The sequence below is a fragment of the Malurus melanocephalus genome, unplaced genomic scaffold (assembly GCF_030028575.1).
Source record: "Malurus melanocephalus ecotype Western Australia unplaced genomic scaffold, MMel_1.1 scaffold_112, whole genome shotgun sequence".
In the NCBI taxonomy this organism is placed as follows: domain Eukaryota; kingdom Metazoa; phylum Chordata; class Aves; order Passeriformes; family Maluridae; genus Malurus; species Malurus melanocephalus.
The window spans coordinates 618,766-635,054 of record NW_026623344.1 but is presented as its reverse complement, the minus strand read 5'-3'; the positions used below and the strand labels follow the sequence as shown (position 1 = coordinate 635,054).

The window sequence follows — 16,289 nt, the reverse complement described above, 5'->3', positions numbered from 1 at the left end:
TTTAATCAGCTTCTGTAGGTTTCACTCTTCTGGTTAAGAGAAGGAAGAAGAGATGGCAATTCATACAAAAAGCCCAATGACATCTCCTGATAACCCAGTGATGACCCTTTAGGGAGAGCCAGGCTTCGSTACTCACCTTGGGAATAGCAAGTTTCTCTCCTTTCTCCGGACACTCCTCCGAGTCGGAGCAGGTGTAGTTCTCACTGAAGGACACCAAGGGATTCACCCTTGGCTTGTGGATGGCCTGGAAGGTTAGCTGTGTGTTGAGCAGGTTGCTCACTGTTCTCAGMGATGTGCACACGTTGGGGGGCAGTGAAGGATCGGCCAGAAGGTCTGTGATGAGCCCGTGCGCTTCTCCCATGACGGCGATGTCCACCGTGATACTGGTACCAGAAGACTAAAGAGAAGAGAAACAACAAAAGACAACGTAAGTGAACAGCCTGCTGAGCACTGCCTAAAGCTGTGGTGAGCTCTGTTCACAGCTTCTGCTAAGTGGTTACAGGTGGAAAAATAGTTACATGAAAAAATTCTTTAATTACAGGGAGCAATGCTGAATAGATTGATCAACGGTCTGCAAAGATTTTGGAATTCCATCACATCTGATTTCACAGCTTTCACCATCTGCAGCTGACTWAACTCATCTGAATGAATTGTTCAGGCTCCCTGTGGAGACATGGTCAATAGCCAGGGCCTATTTGCACAAATAATTCTGGAGACATGGTTTAGGATGGGAGGAGTGCCTCTTGAGAGATGCCTGTGTTCTAACTACAGAGACATCTAGAACAACTGATGTTCACTGCTTATGCCTGGATGAATTAAACAAATCCCAAACATATACTGGGACTTTTAAAATATCTTTCTGCAACTAAACCGTAGTATTCTGCTATGGCAGCAACAACAGTCTTYTCCAAGCAATTGCATGTTGGGCAGCTATACCAAAACTGAAATGGAATAAAAAGTGGGTTTTTCAAACCTTGAAAGTCATCAGGTCTCTGAATTGACAGCTATATAATACAATTGTGAAGGACTGAGGATCTTTAAAGTCTAATGAAGAACAGCGAGACTAGGACGAACACTGAAAGTAGAACATGGAAAAAGGCAGTAGGCATGTGGAATTTCAATGTAGAAGTGGTATTTCAGCCTCCTTAGCTGGTGCACTAAAACCCACCATAAATTCTGCTAACTCAAGGYGCTCCAAGAGTGACCATTTTCCCTTTGCTGTGTCTCTGACACATAAGCTCATTCCTGCTGCTGCTGCTTGGGACTTAGTAGGTGTACGTGCAGTTTCCCAGAGAGACCATTGTAGGAGATTTTCYACTGATTTTCTTTCATGTATTCCTCAGAAAAAGCTAAAATGCACAGTTTGCTAAATGGGGAAACGATGTCTGTGAAAAGAGCGTACGAGTTACATGGAGTGGCAAGCAAAGAGCATGAGGAATTGGTCAGACTGAGAAKGAGAGTGATTAAAGCCCCAGCCAGAAATGACTCATCAGTGACACTGTTTATGGACCTCAAAACATCAAGAACAGAGTAACACAACTTGACACTGCTTCGTTCTCAGAAAAGCCTTWACAGGCAATAAAAAAGTATTTCTGGGGAAAGTGATACATTAATTAAGTGTAGCTAAACCTCTTCCCTCTGTCTTCCCAGTTGCATAATGTGGATATCAAGCCCTTTGGCAAATAGATGTTTCACTCCACTGATCCCTTCCTTGTGTCCTACTTCTTGCTAAGAAAGAGGACCAGAAGATAGTCATCCTCACCATTACACACCATCGTCCCCTACAACCAGAAAACCAGCCTCTTCCCACATTTCTTTGCATGCTATGAAATAACATAAACCAGAAACCGCTTGATCTACTGAAGCGCTATTTCATCCTACTGGAAAAAAAATTAATTCCTGAAGTTAATTTAATGGCTCTTTCGTTGCTTAACATCTCAGGAGTGCATGCAGAAGATTCTGGCAGATGCTAAAGAAAATCCTTAAATTAAAGGACAAGGCTTGGGATGGGAGCAATTAATTATCTATCTTAACCTTAGCCATGACAAACAGACCAAAGGGGAGTGAGGAGAATACATCACTCAAAATGCAATAGAAGCCTCATAATTTCAGCAAAACTGCATAATCTACAGTTTGAAATTCTATTAAGCCTGGAGCCTGGAGTTGTTGACTGCCAATCAGAGACAGAGATTAATACCTCAACGAAGTAAACAAGTCTGACTCAGTGGGCTATAAGCAGAGATTCTGTACAGCAGTACTAATATTTTGCAAAGCAGCCAGCATTGTTCTCCATGATTAGTACCAAGTGGGGAGAGAGAGAGGGAGGGGAAATGATGCATTTCTGCCACAGGGTGTCCAACTCCCTGTGCTGTCCAGTGTCTTGGTGACCCCTACCTTAACTCTGAGACCCAGCAGATTTGTCCCAATCAAATACCAGGCTGTGATGTGTTATGTGAATCAAGAAATATGAATGCACCTTCTATCTCAGGGTGAACTTAAAGSACATTCAGGCTACTCTGACTAGGTAAATTTACAGGTATTTAAATTATTATTTTCTAAAAACTATTACAAACTGAATGCATGAGGATRTTTTAAAATATTTTACTTTTCAGATGCTTTACTACAAAACAGAACGGCATATGCTTTTCAGACCATTKTTCAGAAAGTAAATAAAAATGTGTTTCCTTAAAGGGTAAGGAAACCTGGAATTTAGTGTAGATCACATATGATGATGTGAAAGCAAGACAGTAWATTGGTGAAAATTTTAGATTAATGCAATCACACAAAGGCATATGTATTGTATATATGCAAACACACACGTGCACAGATATACAAGCACAGAGTTTTTTTACAGTAAAAGTGCATACAAAATCCAGGCTCAGACTTGCAAGTTGTTTTCTACTAATGTGCATAGCCTCTGCATGAACTGATTTGGATTCTTTCCAAAGCACTTTACTCATTGAGGCTCCAAGGCCGGATACTTGGGAATAGCGGCATGAACAACGCTTGCAATCAACACTAACAAACAACTAATTTGATAAAACAAAACAAAACAATGAAGAGCTAAGCTAAGGTGAATTTAATTAACAGTGGTCAGTGTTCATTTACTCATCTATGCCAGTAATTGTGAATGCAGTTCCCTCCCATGAATTTTGGATAAGACTGGCTTGCTGTTCACTTTGTGACTTCATTCCAGCCCTGATTTCAGCAATGTCATGCAGTGACTAAAACTGAAATGCTCTAGGGCATGAGAATGAGAAAGCAAACAGGCTGGGAGCAAAAGCAAAACTAAACAGGCTCATTTTTAACTAAGATAAGAAGAAAAATTAATTCTGTACTATGCTGTAAACCAGCTGGTTTAGGCCACGGTGCCATCTGGAATTCCTAACGGGGCCCAAATGCACTTGCTGCATGTTTTGAGGCTTCCTTTTATGTACAGAAATAATAATAATAAAAAAAAATAACCCAAAACATACTGCTGCATGTGCAGGACCAAACCACAAAAGCAGCATGTCCCAGTATCACACAGATGATTTTTGTCAGGGCAGGGAACATCCATAAGGAATATTATTGTATTCAATATGAAAACAGTCTTCTGRAAAATTTTAATAATAATTTAGAATTTTTAGGTTTGAATTGTTTGGTTTGGATTCTGCAACACCACTAGAAAAACTTTCAAAATTTGCATAACCTTCACTGGGCTTTTCTATTACCGTTCACAAAATCCCATTTGTTTTCTTCTGYTAAATCATATTATACACAAAACTCTAAGAATAACTTTTTACTCACTAGATAAAACTGTGCAGGAAGAATGAATTTAGGAAAATAGAAATAACAAATTCCTTTAGCTATAAAACCCAATAGATAAATTTAGGTTATGAATTGTTCCTGTTGGCTCACCTGTGGAGCAGATTTGACATCCATACACTTAACAGATGCTTTACCAAAAAGCAAAGTCTTCTCCCTCCCCATTCATATTTTGCATATGATCCTCATCCAGCTTMACTAAAATTTACTTCTCTCTCCAATCTACAAAAAGGACAATTATCATGACAACAAAAAACTGGCCAAAACTTAAGCAAGGGAAAAAAAAAACCAAACCAATTATCAACTACAAACCACAATTCATTTCACACTGCCTCATGTTAGGGAAAAATAAAATCTTCATTTGCTGTGKCTTGTAAAAGGAAAAGCACTGAAGGCAGAGTTGTTGGCCTTTCACCATGTTACACTCAAGAACACTCTGTAAGCAAAAGAATGGGGGAGGAGAGGAGGAAAAAAGAAAAGAAGAGCAGCATCCAGCCTATCTTCAATCCTCACACAATTACGAGCAACTATAAATCACAATTTGATATGGTTTCCAAGTCACATCATAAATGTTCAGGCCAAGTTGTCTGGAAACAAAATTAAAAGCAAATATAATTCTCCATTATTTTAATGTCCACAGAGCAATTTGAAGGATAAACATCAATTGGCTTCTATGGAAATAATGAATCATTTTAAAGGCGCCACAGACTTAGCTACTCCACCTTCCACTGAATGACTAAGGAAAAAAAGCGTGCATGCAATTCTTTCACATTTCACTTTTCTCTATTTAAAGCTCTAGTACCCAAATATTTTATTTCTCTTTTATTTTGTACTAACACAAGATTTCAGACTTCCTCTTCTCTGCYGAGCAAACAAGATGTTCATGAGAATCTTTTCTCCAGCTCAATGAAGCACAGCATTCCCACTGCTCTCTGGAGGTGAAGCAGCCACAGGCTCTGTAAGGCACACTCTTTGGTAGGGCTGAAAATAGCATCTTCCCGTTATCTCATCACATTGATCATAGGAAACCTTTCCAAGGTATCTGTGTGGTCACTGACTTTGCTATTGAGCCTTTAAAGCACCCAGAGCCGCATAACCATGAACCAGACACTGAAGCACAAAAGATGAGCCCACAAAGAAGAAAGCTCTGAATCTTGCTGGAGCCATAATTTCAGTTTTTGTCCTGGTTCTAAGATGCTTGGGATGGCACCACTATAGCAAAGCAGACCTTGCTGATAACAATTACACTGAACCCTGATCTGCAGAGCAGAAAATGTCATGACTGGCACCTGAAGTGTGTTTGTAGCATGAGCACGTGCCAGAAAGATGCCAGAGTCCAAGGAACACAGAGCAGCCAGAGGAAATCTTTCAAAATAGCTCTGCAAACACAGGATCTAATGAAATGGGTCTCACTAAAGAGCTACACCTTTCGCCCCCTCACTGTATTGCAATGTCCCCTCTCCTCAAYAACAGATCTGAGACCACACAGGCAGCAGGAGGCAGCCCTGTCTGGGGCTGGATGTGTTGTTGAGCAGCCTTGTACAGGGCTGTCTCTGTCATCTCACRGTATATTAAAATATCAACCTTCCACTAGCAAGCAAGACCACTGATTTGACCCTCCCTCTGGTATTCCAATACTGGCTAACGCAAAATTTCTAGGAAGATAATAATCTCTGAAACTTCCTCCCATCTGCCACATTTGTTTGATACTGTCCGAGAGGAGCCTGACCACGTAAGACTACATCCTTTAGAAAACCAGGATGACAGCACCACCATTGTTRTGCCACGAAAGAGGCACTGGTTTGAGAAAGTAATACTTTTTTYCCCTTCTTATAAAACCTGTGGAATGTATTGCTGTCCACAGCACACTTTGTGCGGAGAGGCAGCTGCCATCCCCACATTCTGCACCTCTGCCTGAGGTAACAGCACTCACAAAGTTCAGAGTTAGAGCTGACTAACYTCCTTCCACTACAGGACCTTTCAGTTCGTGACAGCTTTGTCAGCCAAAGAGTTCAGACTGAAACACACACTGCCAGGTATATGTCTGGGGTGAATTATTTCAGTGTTTGAGAAAAATTGCTCAGACATTTACAAGAAGTCTTTTGGAGTCTTTTATCCATGSTAAAAATTCTTAGTAAACTGATATCACTTAATCTGCATCTGAAGGTGCAGTAGGGCCTTTTGCTTTCCCTGCCCTCATACGTTCGGATTTGGTTGTGAAGTCTGCAGGAAAAATAAAACCAAARCCTGCATGAACTCTGAGGATTGTCAAAACCAGCCACCAGACTACTCTGAATGCCCTCACCTCCACATTGTGCACATCATTCCGAGGGGCAGAGGGTCACATGGAAGAAACAGAGAACACATTTGAGTTCTGGGCAGTTTTGGTGCCTCTGTAACTTTTGAGGACACTATCACATCACCTAGCAGGCTTTTCCAGATCTGTTACACTCACCAAAAGAAAATATCCTTGTGGTCACTAGCAACAATAAAGCAACAATAAAAAGATAGATGCAGAAATAAGCTCGAGGAGTAGGAGGACTGGATTTGTTAAGATTCAAGACCCACAGATTAGTAAAGTCTGAATCCCTGTGGATGCAAGTACTGGACACAACCCAGTGCAGCATAATTAAATCCCTGTCATTTCTACCTGACTGAAAGGACCTCAAATCGACTAACTCCACTGGTACTGGCATAAAGTAGCACTTAATTTTCCACATTTCCTCCTGCCACGGTAGAGCACAGCTGGAAAACCCTGGAAGGCACAGGGAAAAGGGACAGAGAGTTGTCCCCAGAGCGTGTGCCGGGTGGCACAGGATGGCGGGGCAAGCTGCAAGCAGGCACACGTGTGCTCTGCCCTGGGCTCCTTGGGAAATCCCAGTTCCAGTGAAGACACTCAGACAGTTGGGATGACCTTGTGTATAAGGCACGCCATCAGGAGCAGCCAGGGAAAGCGGCTCCTGGAAGGAGGCRAGAGCACAGGCTGAACTTCCTGGCTAAGAGCCGCCGGTCACAGCTTGCAAACCGTGTGGAAACTCTGACGCCGATGTTTGGTGTTCTCAGCAGAGCCTTGGGGACTCAGTCACCCARTTCCAAGGGACTTTCCATGCTATTTGGCTGCCTGAAAACATTAAACTATCACGATTATCCAGCCCAAAGAACTACTTGATGAGGTAGAGTCAGTTGCAGTCAGGGCTGGTTATTCAAAAAGTAGACACCACTCCAACTAAACTAGGAACTTTAAAAGTTATTGCTTTTCATTAAAGCACWGCAGATGGGAAAAATTAAATTCTAAATGGGGCTCAAATCTGCTTTGAATAACACAGACTGAGGAAAACAATGCTATACTTCAGAGGCTGTCCTCAATTGTCTTGCATTATTGTTCTCCAATTTGTACATCAGATGGTCACAAATTGGTAGCTTGAAGCTGATAGTTTGTGTTCATACGAGGAAAGCAGTGACAACTGTCTTCAGCCTCAGCTCGAGCTGCAGCAACACAAGCTGGGCCCCAGCAGGAGTGGGATGCTGGGTGCACACTTGGAGGAGGAGAAGCCATCTATTAATACCTGGTGATCTTACCCGTTCGAGTTTACAGCTCCGAGATCCYAGCTGCCTGCTTAGCATGGAAAGCTATTTTAATTCCACAGTGAACTAAAACAGAGCAGCCAAATACACAGCATGAGTTAAAAAAAGACCCATTGAAAGCAATAATCACCGCTCTGCCTTCTGCGTACTAACTAATCCTCCCACATTTTCAGCTTGACAGTCTCACACTACGGCAAAGCCAAAGGAGCCACACACTGCCATATTTTCTCCCTTGCAAAATATTTCAGGCTCTTTTGGGATGCTGCTTAAGAAGTAACATCACAATTAGCAGCAAACTGMAGAAATGTGTATGGAAATAGCCCCWGCTAAAGATTTGCATCCACATCAGTCCTTGACTAAGAGCTGTTTAATAGTAATGAGAAGAGCATKACTAATTATAACAAAAAAGATAATACAAATAAAGAGAGCATCTAAATAAAGACAAAATATTGGAGGTGATAAGAGCTGCTACAAAGGGTGTCAAATATATTTTGAATTACTAAAAAGGAGTTGCCACCAGAGAAGAAACTGGAAAAAAAAACCACCAAAAAACAATCTAATAAGGTTTTAACAACGAGTGTTGAAAAACAGAATAAGGAAAAATTGGAAACTAGGAAATAATCATTGGTGAAGCTGTAGATAAAGAGCCTTTAATGTTCAGTCTGTTCTTACTGGAATTACGAGAGGGATTTGGAAATGACAGCAGGAGCCAGATGCATATCCTGGGCCGTTTTCCGTATGCCTTAGCAATAGRGCAGGAAGATCCCACGCAATTCTCCAGAGACCAAGAACACGAATGATATTTAGTGGTCCATTTTTAAGAATGTGCTTTCTCTGAAGGCAAAGGAAGGCAGAGATATTCTGCCCCTTTTGAGAAGGATAAATGCCCTTCACATCAGACTCCAGTGAYAGCCTAACTGCAAACAAATTGGTCAAATTCTACCATTTTTTTTTTCTCCATCAGACCTTGTGGTTTGCATTATTTCAGTTCTCCTGATTTTAAGCACTCACACTAATACCAGTTAATAGCTATTGAGTGCTACAGATGCCTCCTCCTCTTTCTCATGACTTTATGTCACTAATGAACTCCTCTGTGAAAAGAATCATTTTTTTGTAACACTTGGCTTTRGATTCTTGTGTTATGACTCATTCAAGAAAAACAACTGTAGCCCTAGGGACTTGCAGCCCCCAAATCCTTCATCATAGCTGCTGCAGAGCTATTCTTTCTCCAAAGTACAAGCTACTAACATCAAACCACAAAAGACACACTAAGCATGCACTAGAGGTGAAATCCCCCACCTCTCCTAGATTATTTGTAGGCAGACTTTTAAATGAAGATCAGAACAGAGAGGAACAGCAATTCATATTCAAGAAAAATGAAACACTATCCTCTACATGTCTTCTATGATATTAAAATGATTTTTTTCACTTAGCACAGATATGAACTGACAGACCAGCAAGCCCTGAGGACTGCTTTCAACCTACTTCATCCTTGACCTGCAAAGACCAACTTGAAGATACACTGGGTTAGTTTATACCATGTGCTTATTTTGCTTTTGCTGTCACAAATGAAAAATAAAAAAAAATAAATTTGCCTGCTGAGAAACAAATTACACAGCTGATCACAACAGGTCAATGCCTGCATCAGATGGTCATTTGCAGCCACTACTGTTCTGGCCTTTAATCTGCATCCTGGATGCTAAAAGCTCTAGGATTTTCTAAGTCATMTCAGCAATCTCTGATTTCTTCCATGTAGCTGGTGACTGATTTGTCTTGTGCAGATTTTAAATCTAAAAAAAAAAGTCTTGCTTTGTGAGCAGTGCTTGACTCGCATTTTAGAAAAAAAGACAAATGCATGTAATAGCCTTAATTATGACACCCTGGCTACTTTTCAGTTTTAATTAGAGATAGATCCAATCTGTACTTCTACATCTGAATACCTCACCATGCTGAACTCTGCTTGGCTCAGGGTCTGCACTTTTTTACGAGGGCCAAACACTTCTGTGTTTTTGGAAAGCCTGAATTCAAATTCACATCTAAATATAACAGGACGAGCTTCTCATTTACAAAAGGCAACAGAACCATAGAGACCAAGAAAACAGACACAGATCATGAAGCCCTGGTGCTTATGCTGGCAACCACACCAGACAATGATTTCTGTCTCTACACTGAGTTATGTTTTCTGCTTGGATGTGGATRTTAAGAAAGAAACCTCAGCTATGGGCTGTACATGGGTTTTTTAATGTTAAATACCCTCGTGAAGCTGAATTTCAGTAGTTCATCTGGTAAGAAATCCGTGATTATGCACCAATATGTGAAATAGAAGCATGCACTACTACTGAGTAGGTAGGCTGAACAGTAAGTAGACAACTTTAAATTAATTCAAACTTTTAAAGGGAGGTATAGAAAAGAAGTATCAACATACAAATCTGTTTCACCATTAAAAATCAAAGACTTTGCAAGATACATCAATACAGAGCATTGACATTTTAGCTCAGAGCTAATCCTGTTAATTGGTGCACACAGTATTGAGCTATTTGCTGATGAGACTTRTAATCACATGATTCTGCCACAGAGTCCTCTTACACAGAGAGCAGTGTGGTGTCCTCACAAACAAAAAACAGCAGCTCAAGGATTTGCAGTACATTGACAGCTTAAGACAAACACAAAAAAATATTTTGTACTGACAGAAAAATTATTGGTTTTGGAATTTCTGTCAACRGAAAGGGATTATTTTGGCTTTGCTTCAGCAATTTTAGAGCAGTTTTATTAAAAGATAGGAACAAGAAATCATGTCAACTACTCAAAACTTAAATCTTTACTTTGAAAATGATAAAATTAAGTCCTCAGTTGTTTTGTTGTTTTGGTTTTTTTTTTGGTTGGTTTTTTTTTTATTTAAGGTTATGGCATTTCTTTGTGAAGCCCACATTTGCAATGTTTTCTGCATTAGACTTCTGTGGAGGCTTAGTGTGTCTCTTGTGGTCAGAGGCTCATGGTTGAATTAAATGGGATCCATAATGGATTAGACCCTAGAGGTGACTTCAATATTCAGGTTTGTTAATACTGGTGACCTAAGTCAGGGTATTGAAGCAAAAGGTTGCTCCCCAAAGTCAGTTTAACTTTGAGAGGTTGAGCTCAGAACAACAAAGACAAAATATCAGTTTAATCACAAGGAAACACTTGACTTCATACGCTGACCTCAGTGAACAGTCACGCACATCTCCCATCACAATGCTTTATGTAAACGTATTTGTTAACAAGTTGAAACAGACCACAAGCTCAACTGTTTGCCATACGGTGCTCTGACTGATCAGCTGATGGAGCATATGGATTCTGTCTTCCTAATTCTCTATTATCTTCATGACTSCTTCCATCTGACTGTTACAAGTGGCCCCAGATATCCTCTTTATCCCATTAAGGTAAAATAAATAAACATATAAATTGCTGATCAGGTCTCTCTGTACATCTTCCTTCTTCTCCTAATGCATTTGAGAGACTTTTGGCAACAACACTGGCAAACAACCTTCTCTAGAAAGAAGAATCACTTCACTTAAATTATTTGTTCTTTTAATTACTGTCATTCCTAGCTAACACAGAGCAGAAAATGCATATCAATAATACTCAGTCTGCGCAACAGATTGGCATTTTGCCAGGAATGTGAAGACTGCCCTTAATCTAAGTAAAAAATTATTTGTATCCATTTCCTCTTTTAATGCAAGCTACAGCTGCTATGGAAAGTAAAGTGCTGAAGCACTTTGATGCTACAGCAAAATGAAATACCCAACCAAATTAAATATGCCAACACYTTTATCCATTTGCCCTTTTATACTTCACTGACAGATCAAAGAAACATGTTCTGTTTCCTGCCAATAAAATCAAAGTGACACAAGAAGGCAACATGATAAGGTCCCAGTTTGTTCTGCTTTTTAGGAAAGATGCCTTCAATTAGGATGTCATTTTTCTGGCATGGTACAAATATACCTTTAGGTCATAACTAACTATACAATCATCTAATTCTATACAGAGCCACAGTAATATACCTCACACACATTAATAGGTGAGTTTAAACAGGAGAAGGGGAATTAAATGGAAAGAAAAGAAATAAGAATTATGTTGGCCCTTTTTTAAACAGAGAAGAAAATGCAAATCAAAAGCTGACTGTAAAGATTATTTAATGTTTTATTTATAAAGACAACCATGTAAGCCTGTGACAGCTAAAAGCAAACAGACAAGTTMCAAACAGGACTCCCCATTTAACCCTAAAACCTGATTTGTGTGGGCTTGGGTGTACTTCRTAACCAATCAAAAAAGATAAAACTATGTTTTGACCTTACATAAAATTTGGGGGGTTTTWCTCTGCTTTAAGGGCTTGCTTATGTGACCAGCCTAAATGCAAACCAGCTAAAGSACATTTCACCAAGTGCACAGAATAAATTATTTTAAATAAAACCTGTCTATTTGGCAGACTTCTAACCATACACAGTAACTGTTTCTGCTCATATAATGATGTGCATTTAGCTCTGTATAAACGATTTACAAATCCACCTTTAACACAACACAACCTTTTCTCCCTGCACCAAGCTGACAGCCATGAAAAACCCCACACGGCTCCGGAGCATCAGCCTGAACTCTGCTTCCCCTCGGGCAGCAGCAGAGCTGGTGATGATCTGCACGCCAGCCCTTCATTAGTGACCAGAACATAACGAGAGAGGAGATCAGAGAGCAGGTCCTGTGCTGGAATCGAGCCACAGAAACACAGCCAGGCWGACTGGGAGCTCCCAGGGGGATGGACCAAGGAAGCCCAAAATGTCACTGGTCTCTCTAAGGGTTACTGCCTCCCCACCAGTGTCTCATGGGGTCAGCGGCACAGCAAAAGGGGACAGGGCAGGAGACAGGGTCAGGCAGCACAGCCATGAGCAAATCCAGCTGCAAAGTGAAAATCAGACTGGGAAAAGGGAATGGGAGTGAGAAAATTACAGAAGAGCTAGTCTGAACACCTATTCCAGGCTAGAGCACAAATAGTTCCACCAATGAGCACAGCACCGGGGTACCTGTGCCAGGTGACCACTCCAAGCGAGTCAGGGCCTCAGGACAGGGTTAAGGCAACAGCCATGGTACAACTGAGCAGAACTTCCCACCCAGAGCATTGTGATCCTGCAGCTTTAGGCGCACAAGAGCCTTTCCCAGGGATCACCAGATGGCACCACTCTGCCTTCAAATCAAGGCTGTAGCTCTGCTGTGCCCATGAGATGCTATCATCGATTGGGGAGGAAAAGGATCTTAATCCATGCTTTTTATATATTAGCCCAGTAATCTCTCGCTGTTCACATTCTTTCCAGTGATCTTGCAAATCTTGTACAAACAACAAAGAAATTACTGTATCTGGGGGAGGTGGAGGGARTCTCGTAACATTTTGAACTGACTCTCATACTAAAATATTCCACAGCACAGTTTCTCTTCTGTAAAACTCCCCAGCAATACATGCAGTGCTTGACAACTGTGTTCAGAAAGCAGAATTCCTTTCAGGGAAGTCAAACACATAAGGTTAACATACACATGCCTCTCTCTTCTCCCCATGTTGTATTTGTCTGCTATCAGAGCTGCTGAGGATGTTAAACTCCACCTGCAATTGTACAGTGTTTTAGCATGAAAGTATTCTCTAAATTTGGTTGAAGTTTATTGCACTTTTTTTTTCCGAACAAAAAGGAGCTGTTGAGAGTATCCACATACAAGTAATAACAGAAGAGAGAAAATGAAAGTATATTAAAATGCTAATAATGGAGCATCAACACAYGCACACACAAAAGCAATGTTACACATGCATGTTAGTGTAAGCATGTTTCCTTTCAGTTTGATGACGAAATTTGCAAAAAGATGCAAAGTGTTCACATTTGCATGTCTGCAGTTGGGTACAAGCTGATGCCAGGCAGTGGAATACAGCTAATTAGGGATGGAAAGGGCACATTCAATCTGAAGGCTCAAAAACCTCTGATTCTAGATGAGAAAGAGYGGTCTTTATTTTCTGCTTGTTTGCTTTGTGTTTAATCCACCACAGGACTCATCTGCACTCAAGACATCGCAAATTGATAAATGGAGGRGCAAATTAATCTTGCAGAGTGACTCCTCTAACTTCACCAGGAGTCACAGCARAAATGAAGTCTGCCTGCTGTGCTCATGAGCTGAATTCCCTCACAAAACAGATTTTTGTTTTTCTCTAAGCAACTCTCCCCCCTTGCAGCTCCCTAGAAGCTGACAGGCTGTTTCCTGCTCCATGATCTGTGAATCAYGATGTGAATGCCGATCGCTACTCCCCTGTGAAATTAAATTAGGTATCGGAGCACAGCATGAGCAATAACTTTCCCTGGGACGCCAGCCTTAAAGAAACTCTAGTTTTCTTCCCCCTGTTGAAGAATGGAGTTATGAAAGCAGGGTCAAGTTGGTTATTACTCCTCATACTCCACCACATCACCCAGTCTGCTCYGAGCCAGCTTTAAGTTATTTCTCCACTTCCTAGTCAAGAACATAACGGATTTAAAAAGTCCAATAATTCACAATACTTATTTRTGTGTTCTTCTGTAACCACTTAACACCATGTGAATTGCAGCAATGCTTAACACACACAGCACACCATGATAAATCACCAGAACTGAGAGCATGTCGTACAGCTGGGAAATTGGTAAGACAAGGCTAAGCAATATTAACACATGGCTTATCAAGCAGGAAAGGGGAGTTTGTGATGCTGCGTCTCAAAGTGCCTTTCAATAGCACTTTGTAAAGCAATAAAATATTCACACTTGGACACATCACAGRGTTATGTTGCCCCATTTTTATTTTTTTTAGACATATGGATGGCCCTTGGGAACTTACACACAYCTTTGTCACTGCAGTGTACTCTGAGAAAGGAGGCACCCCAGGGGCACAACTGAATGCTGAAACTAGTGGAAAATAAAGGAGTAATGTATTAAAACCTGGTTGGTGAGCGTGGATTATTGCACATTCTGGAGCCTATGGTAAACTCAGATAGGTTTAGGGCAGTTTTAGTTTCAAATTGTGATGCAGATGTCAAACCCAAATTACCTAGCCTCCTTTTTGCATCACCACAGAGCCCATGTACTCCAATCATGGCACTTTGTGTTGGCTTCAAGGAAAAATAAACAGTGTTCCCACCTTTCATTCTCAGACAGAAATACATTTCTCTGCATTTTCTTCTTGACATTTCTCCTCCCTCTAACCTGAGAAACTACTCCAAAGACCAGTTTTATAATCTGGAAGATGCARAAGTCACCATGCTCCCCAGAATTAAGTCTGACTTTTCCTTCTCCAGCATTCATGTGTTCCTCTGTGAGCCCTGGAGGTTCCACCAGGTTCACTTCTCCAAGGTCCACTGAAAATCTAATCATAGGCTCCCTGTGCTCTGGGTTAGCTACAGACAAGGGCTGGTGTTGGAGTTACTGCATCAGTAGGAGATTGTTCTGGCTTCCAACACTGCCATRTCCCCTGCCCAGCTGCTGTGGAGATGGCTCAGACACAGCAAATTGGTTTAATCTTGTGCATCTGGTACTGAGCTCCCAGTCATCTGTTCAGGGGTATAAAGGGACTCTGTTCCATTTCAATGCATCGATCATGTCACAGCCCAGCTCTAGTGATAGAGCCTGAAACCTTCAAAATCTACATTCTGATAGCTCCTCTTCTCTGCTAATATTTATCACAGTGTCAGATTTGTGTGTTTGTTCCACAAGCTACCAAGTCACCTGGACCTGAGAGATTGTAAGCAACCCTCTTAGGTAAAATTTTAAGTCTGTTTATTACCCTTAATTCACAAAAGTATCCCTTCGTTGTTTAAAAAGAAAACCACAAAACCTCTGCAAAGCCYAGCAGAGGTCCAAAGACTTTCCATATTTCAGCATTAGCCAAATGAATGCRAAGCAAACCCTTCATCTCTGCATCCCTTAAAGCATTCACAAGGCAACAATATCCCACAGAAGGCCCTCTGGGTCCCTGGAAGGTGCAGAGCACTTTTTGCCTTTACAGTAGGCAAAAGCTTTAGACCACTTCTGGAAATGCAAATGAATGGGATCCACGTGACCCCGGTAATAAAAGGCTCCTGTCTCTTTGCATAGCATTGAAATGCCATCTGGCAATTTTGTTGACGTCAGCAGGCACAGAAAAACAACCACCACCTCCCCCAAAAAAGCAAAAGCCTTGGGCGGGAGAGGGAGGAATGCAGAGTTCCACGGTGTGTGCGCACTTCAGGCTGGTGTTACAGAAATCCTGCAGCAGAGCCAGCAGCCCAGAACCCGGAATTCTGCACTGGCARGGCAGGCAGACTCAGCCCCCACCTCTACTTGACACTGCCTGAGCTCCCTGGCACCCCAACTTCAGAAACTGCTGCCAAGAACCCAACAATGAGCTCTACACCCTCTCTGCTCGTTTGCCTTGTCACTGTCACGTTGTCCAAAGTTTGTACATGAGGAACAAATCCCTCAAGTGCAGATTACAGGAAAAGTCACAAAACTTCCAGCACTGTTTTGCAGGATCCGGAAGATACACCACTCATCTGGCTGCTCTGACCACACTGCTTGCTTGCACACTGATCTGGAGCACAATGAAAGAAACTTTAAGTAAAATCTCACACAAACATTTMATGATGACAAGAGATAGATGACCGAAGATGATGTACAAGAGATGCCCAAATCCTGTGAGGGTAATATTGTAAGCTGCTGGTACTGATTTTAAATTTATTTAATAGATGGGACAATATTGCTCCTAGTTATTAGAGGCCATTTGGCAGAGAAAAATTTGCTGAATTTTCATGGAAAATGCCAATATTTTAAGCCAAGAATGTAAGTTGCCTTATCTGTGATGAGCTAAAGCAATACTACGAACACATGCATAAC

At 41.3% G+C, this 16,289-nt stretch overlaps 1 protein-coding gene across 2 annotated transcripts in view; it reads right to left on the bottom strand.

The window, feature by feature from the left end:
* Nucleotides 1-16,289, bottom strand: part of PDE3A (phosphodiesterase 3A) — a 209,819-nt gene that overhangs the window by 31,340 nt on the left and 162,190 nt on the right. For both annotated transcript variants that reach the window (XM_057369499.1, XM_057369500.1), the window contains exon 3: nucleotides 137-397. In XM_057369499.1, the coding sequence (XP_057225482.1) occupies nucleotides 137-397 (261 nt within the window). The remainder of the gene's footprint in view (nucleotides 1-136; nucleotides 398-16,289) is intronic.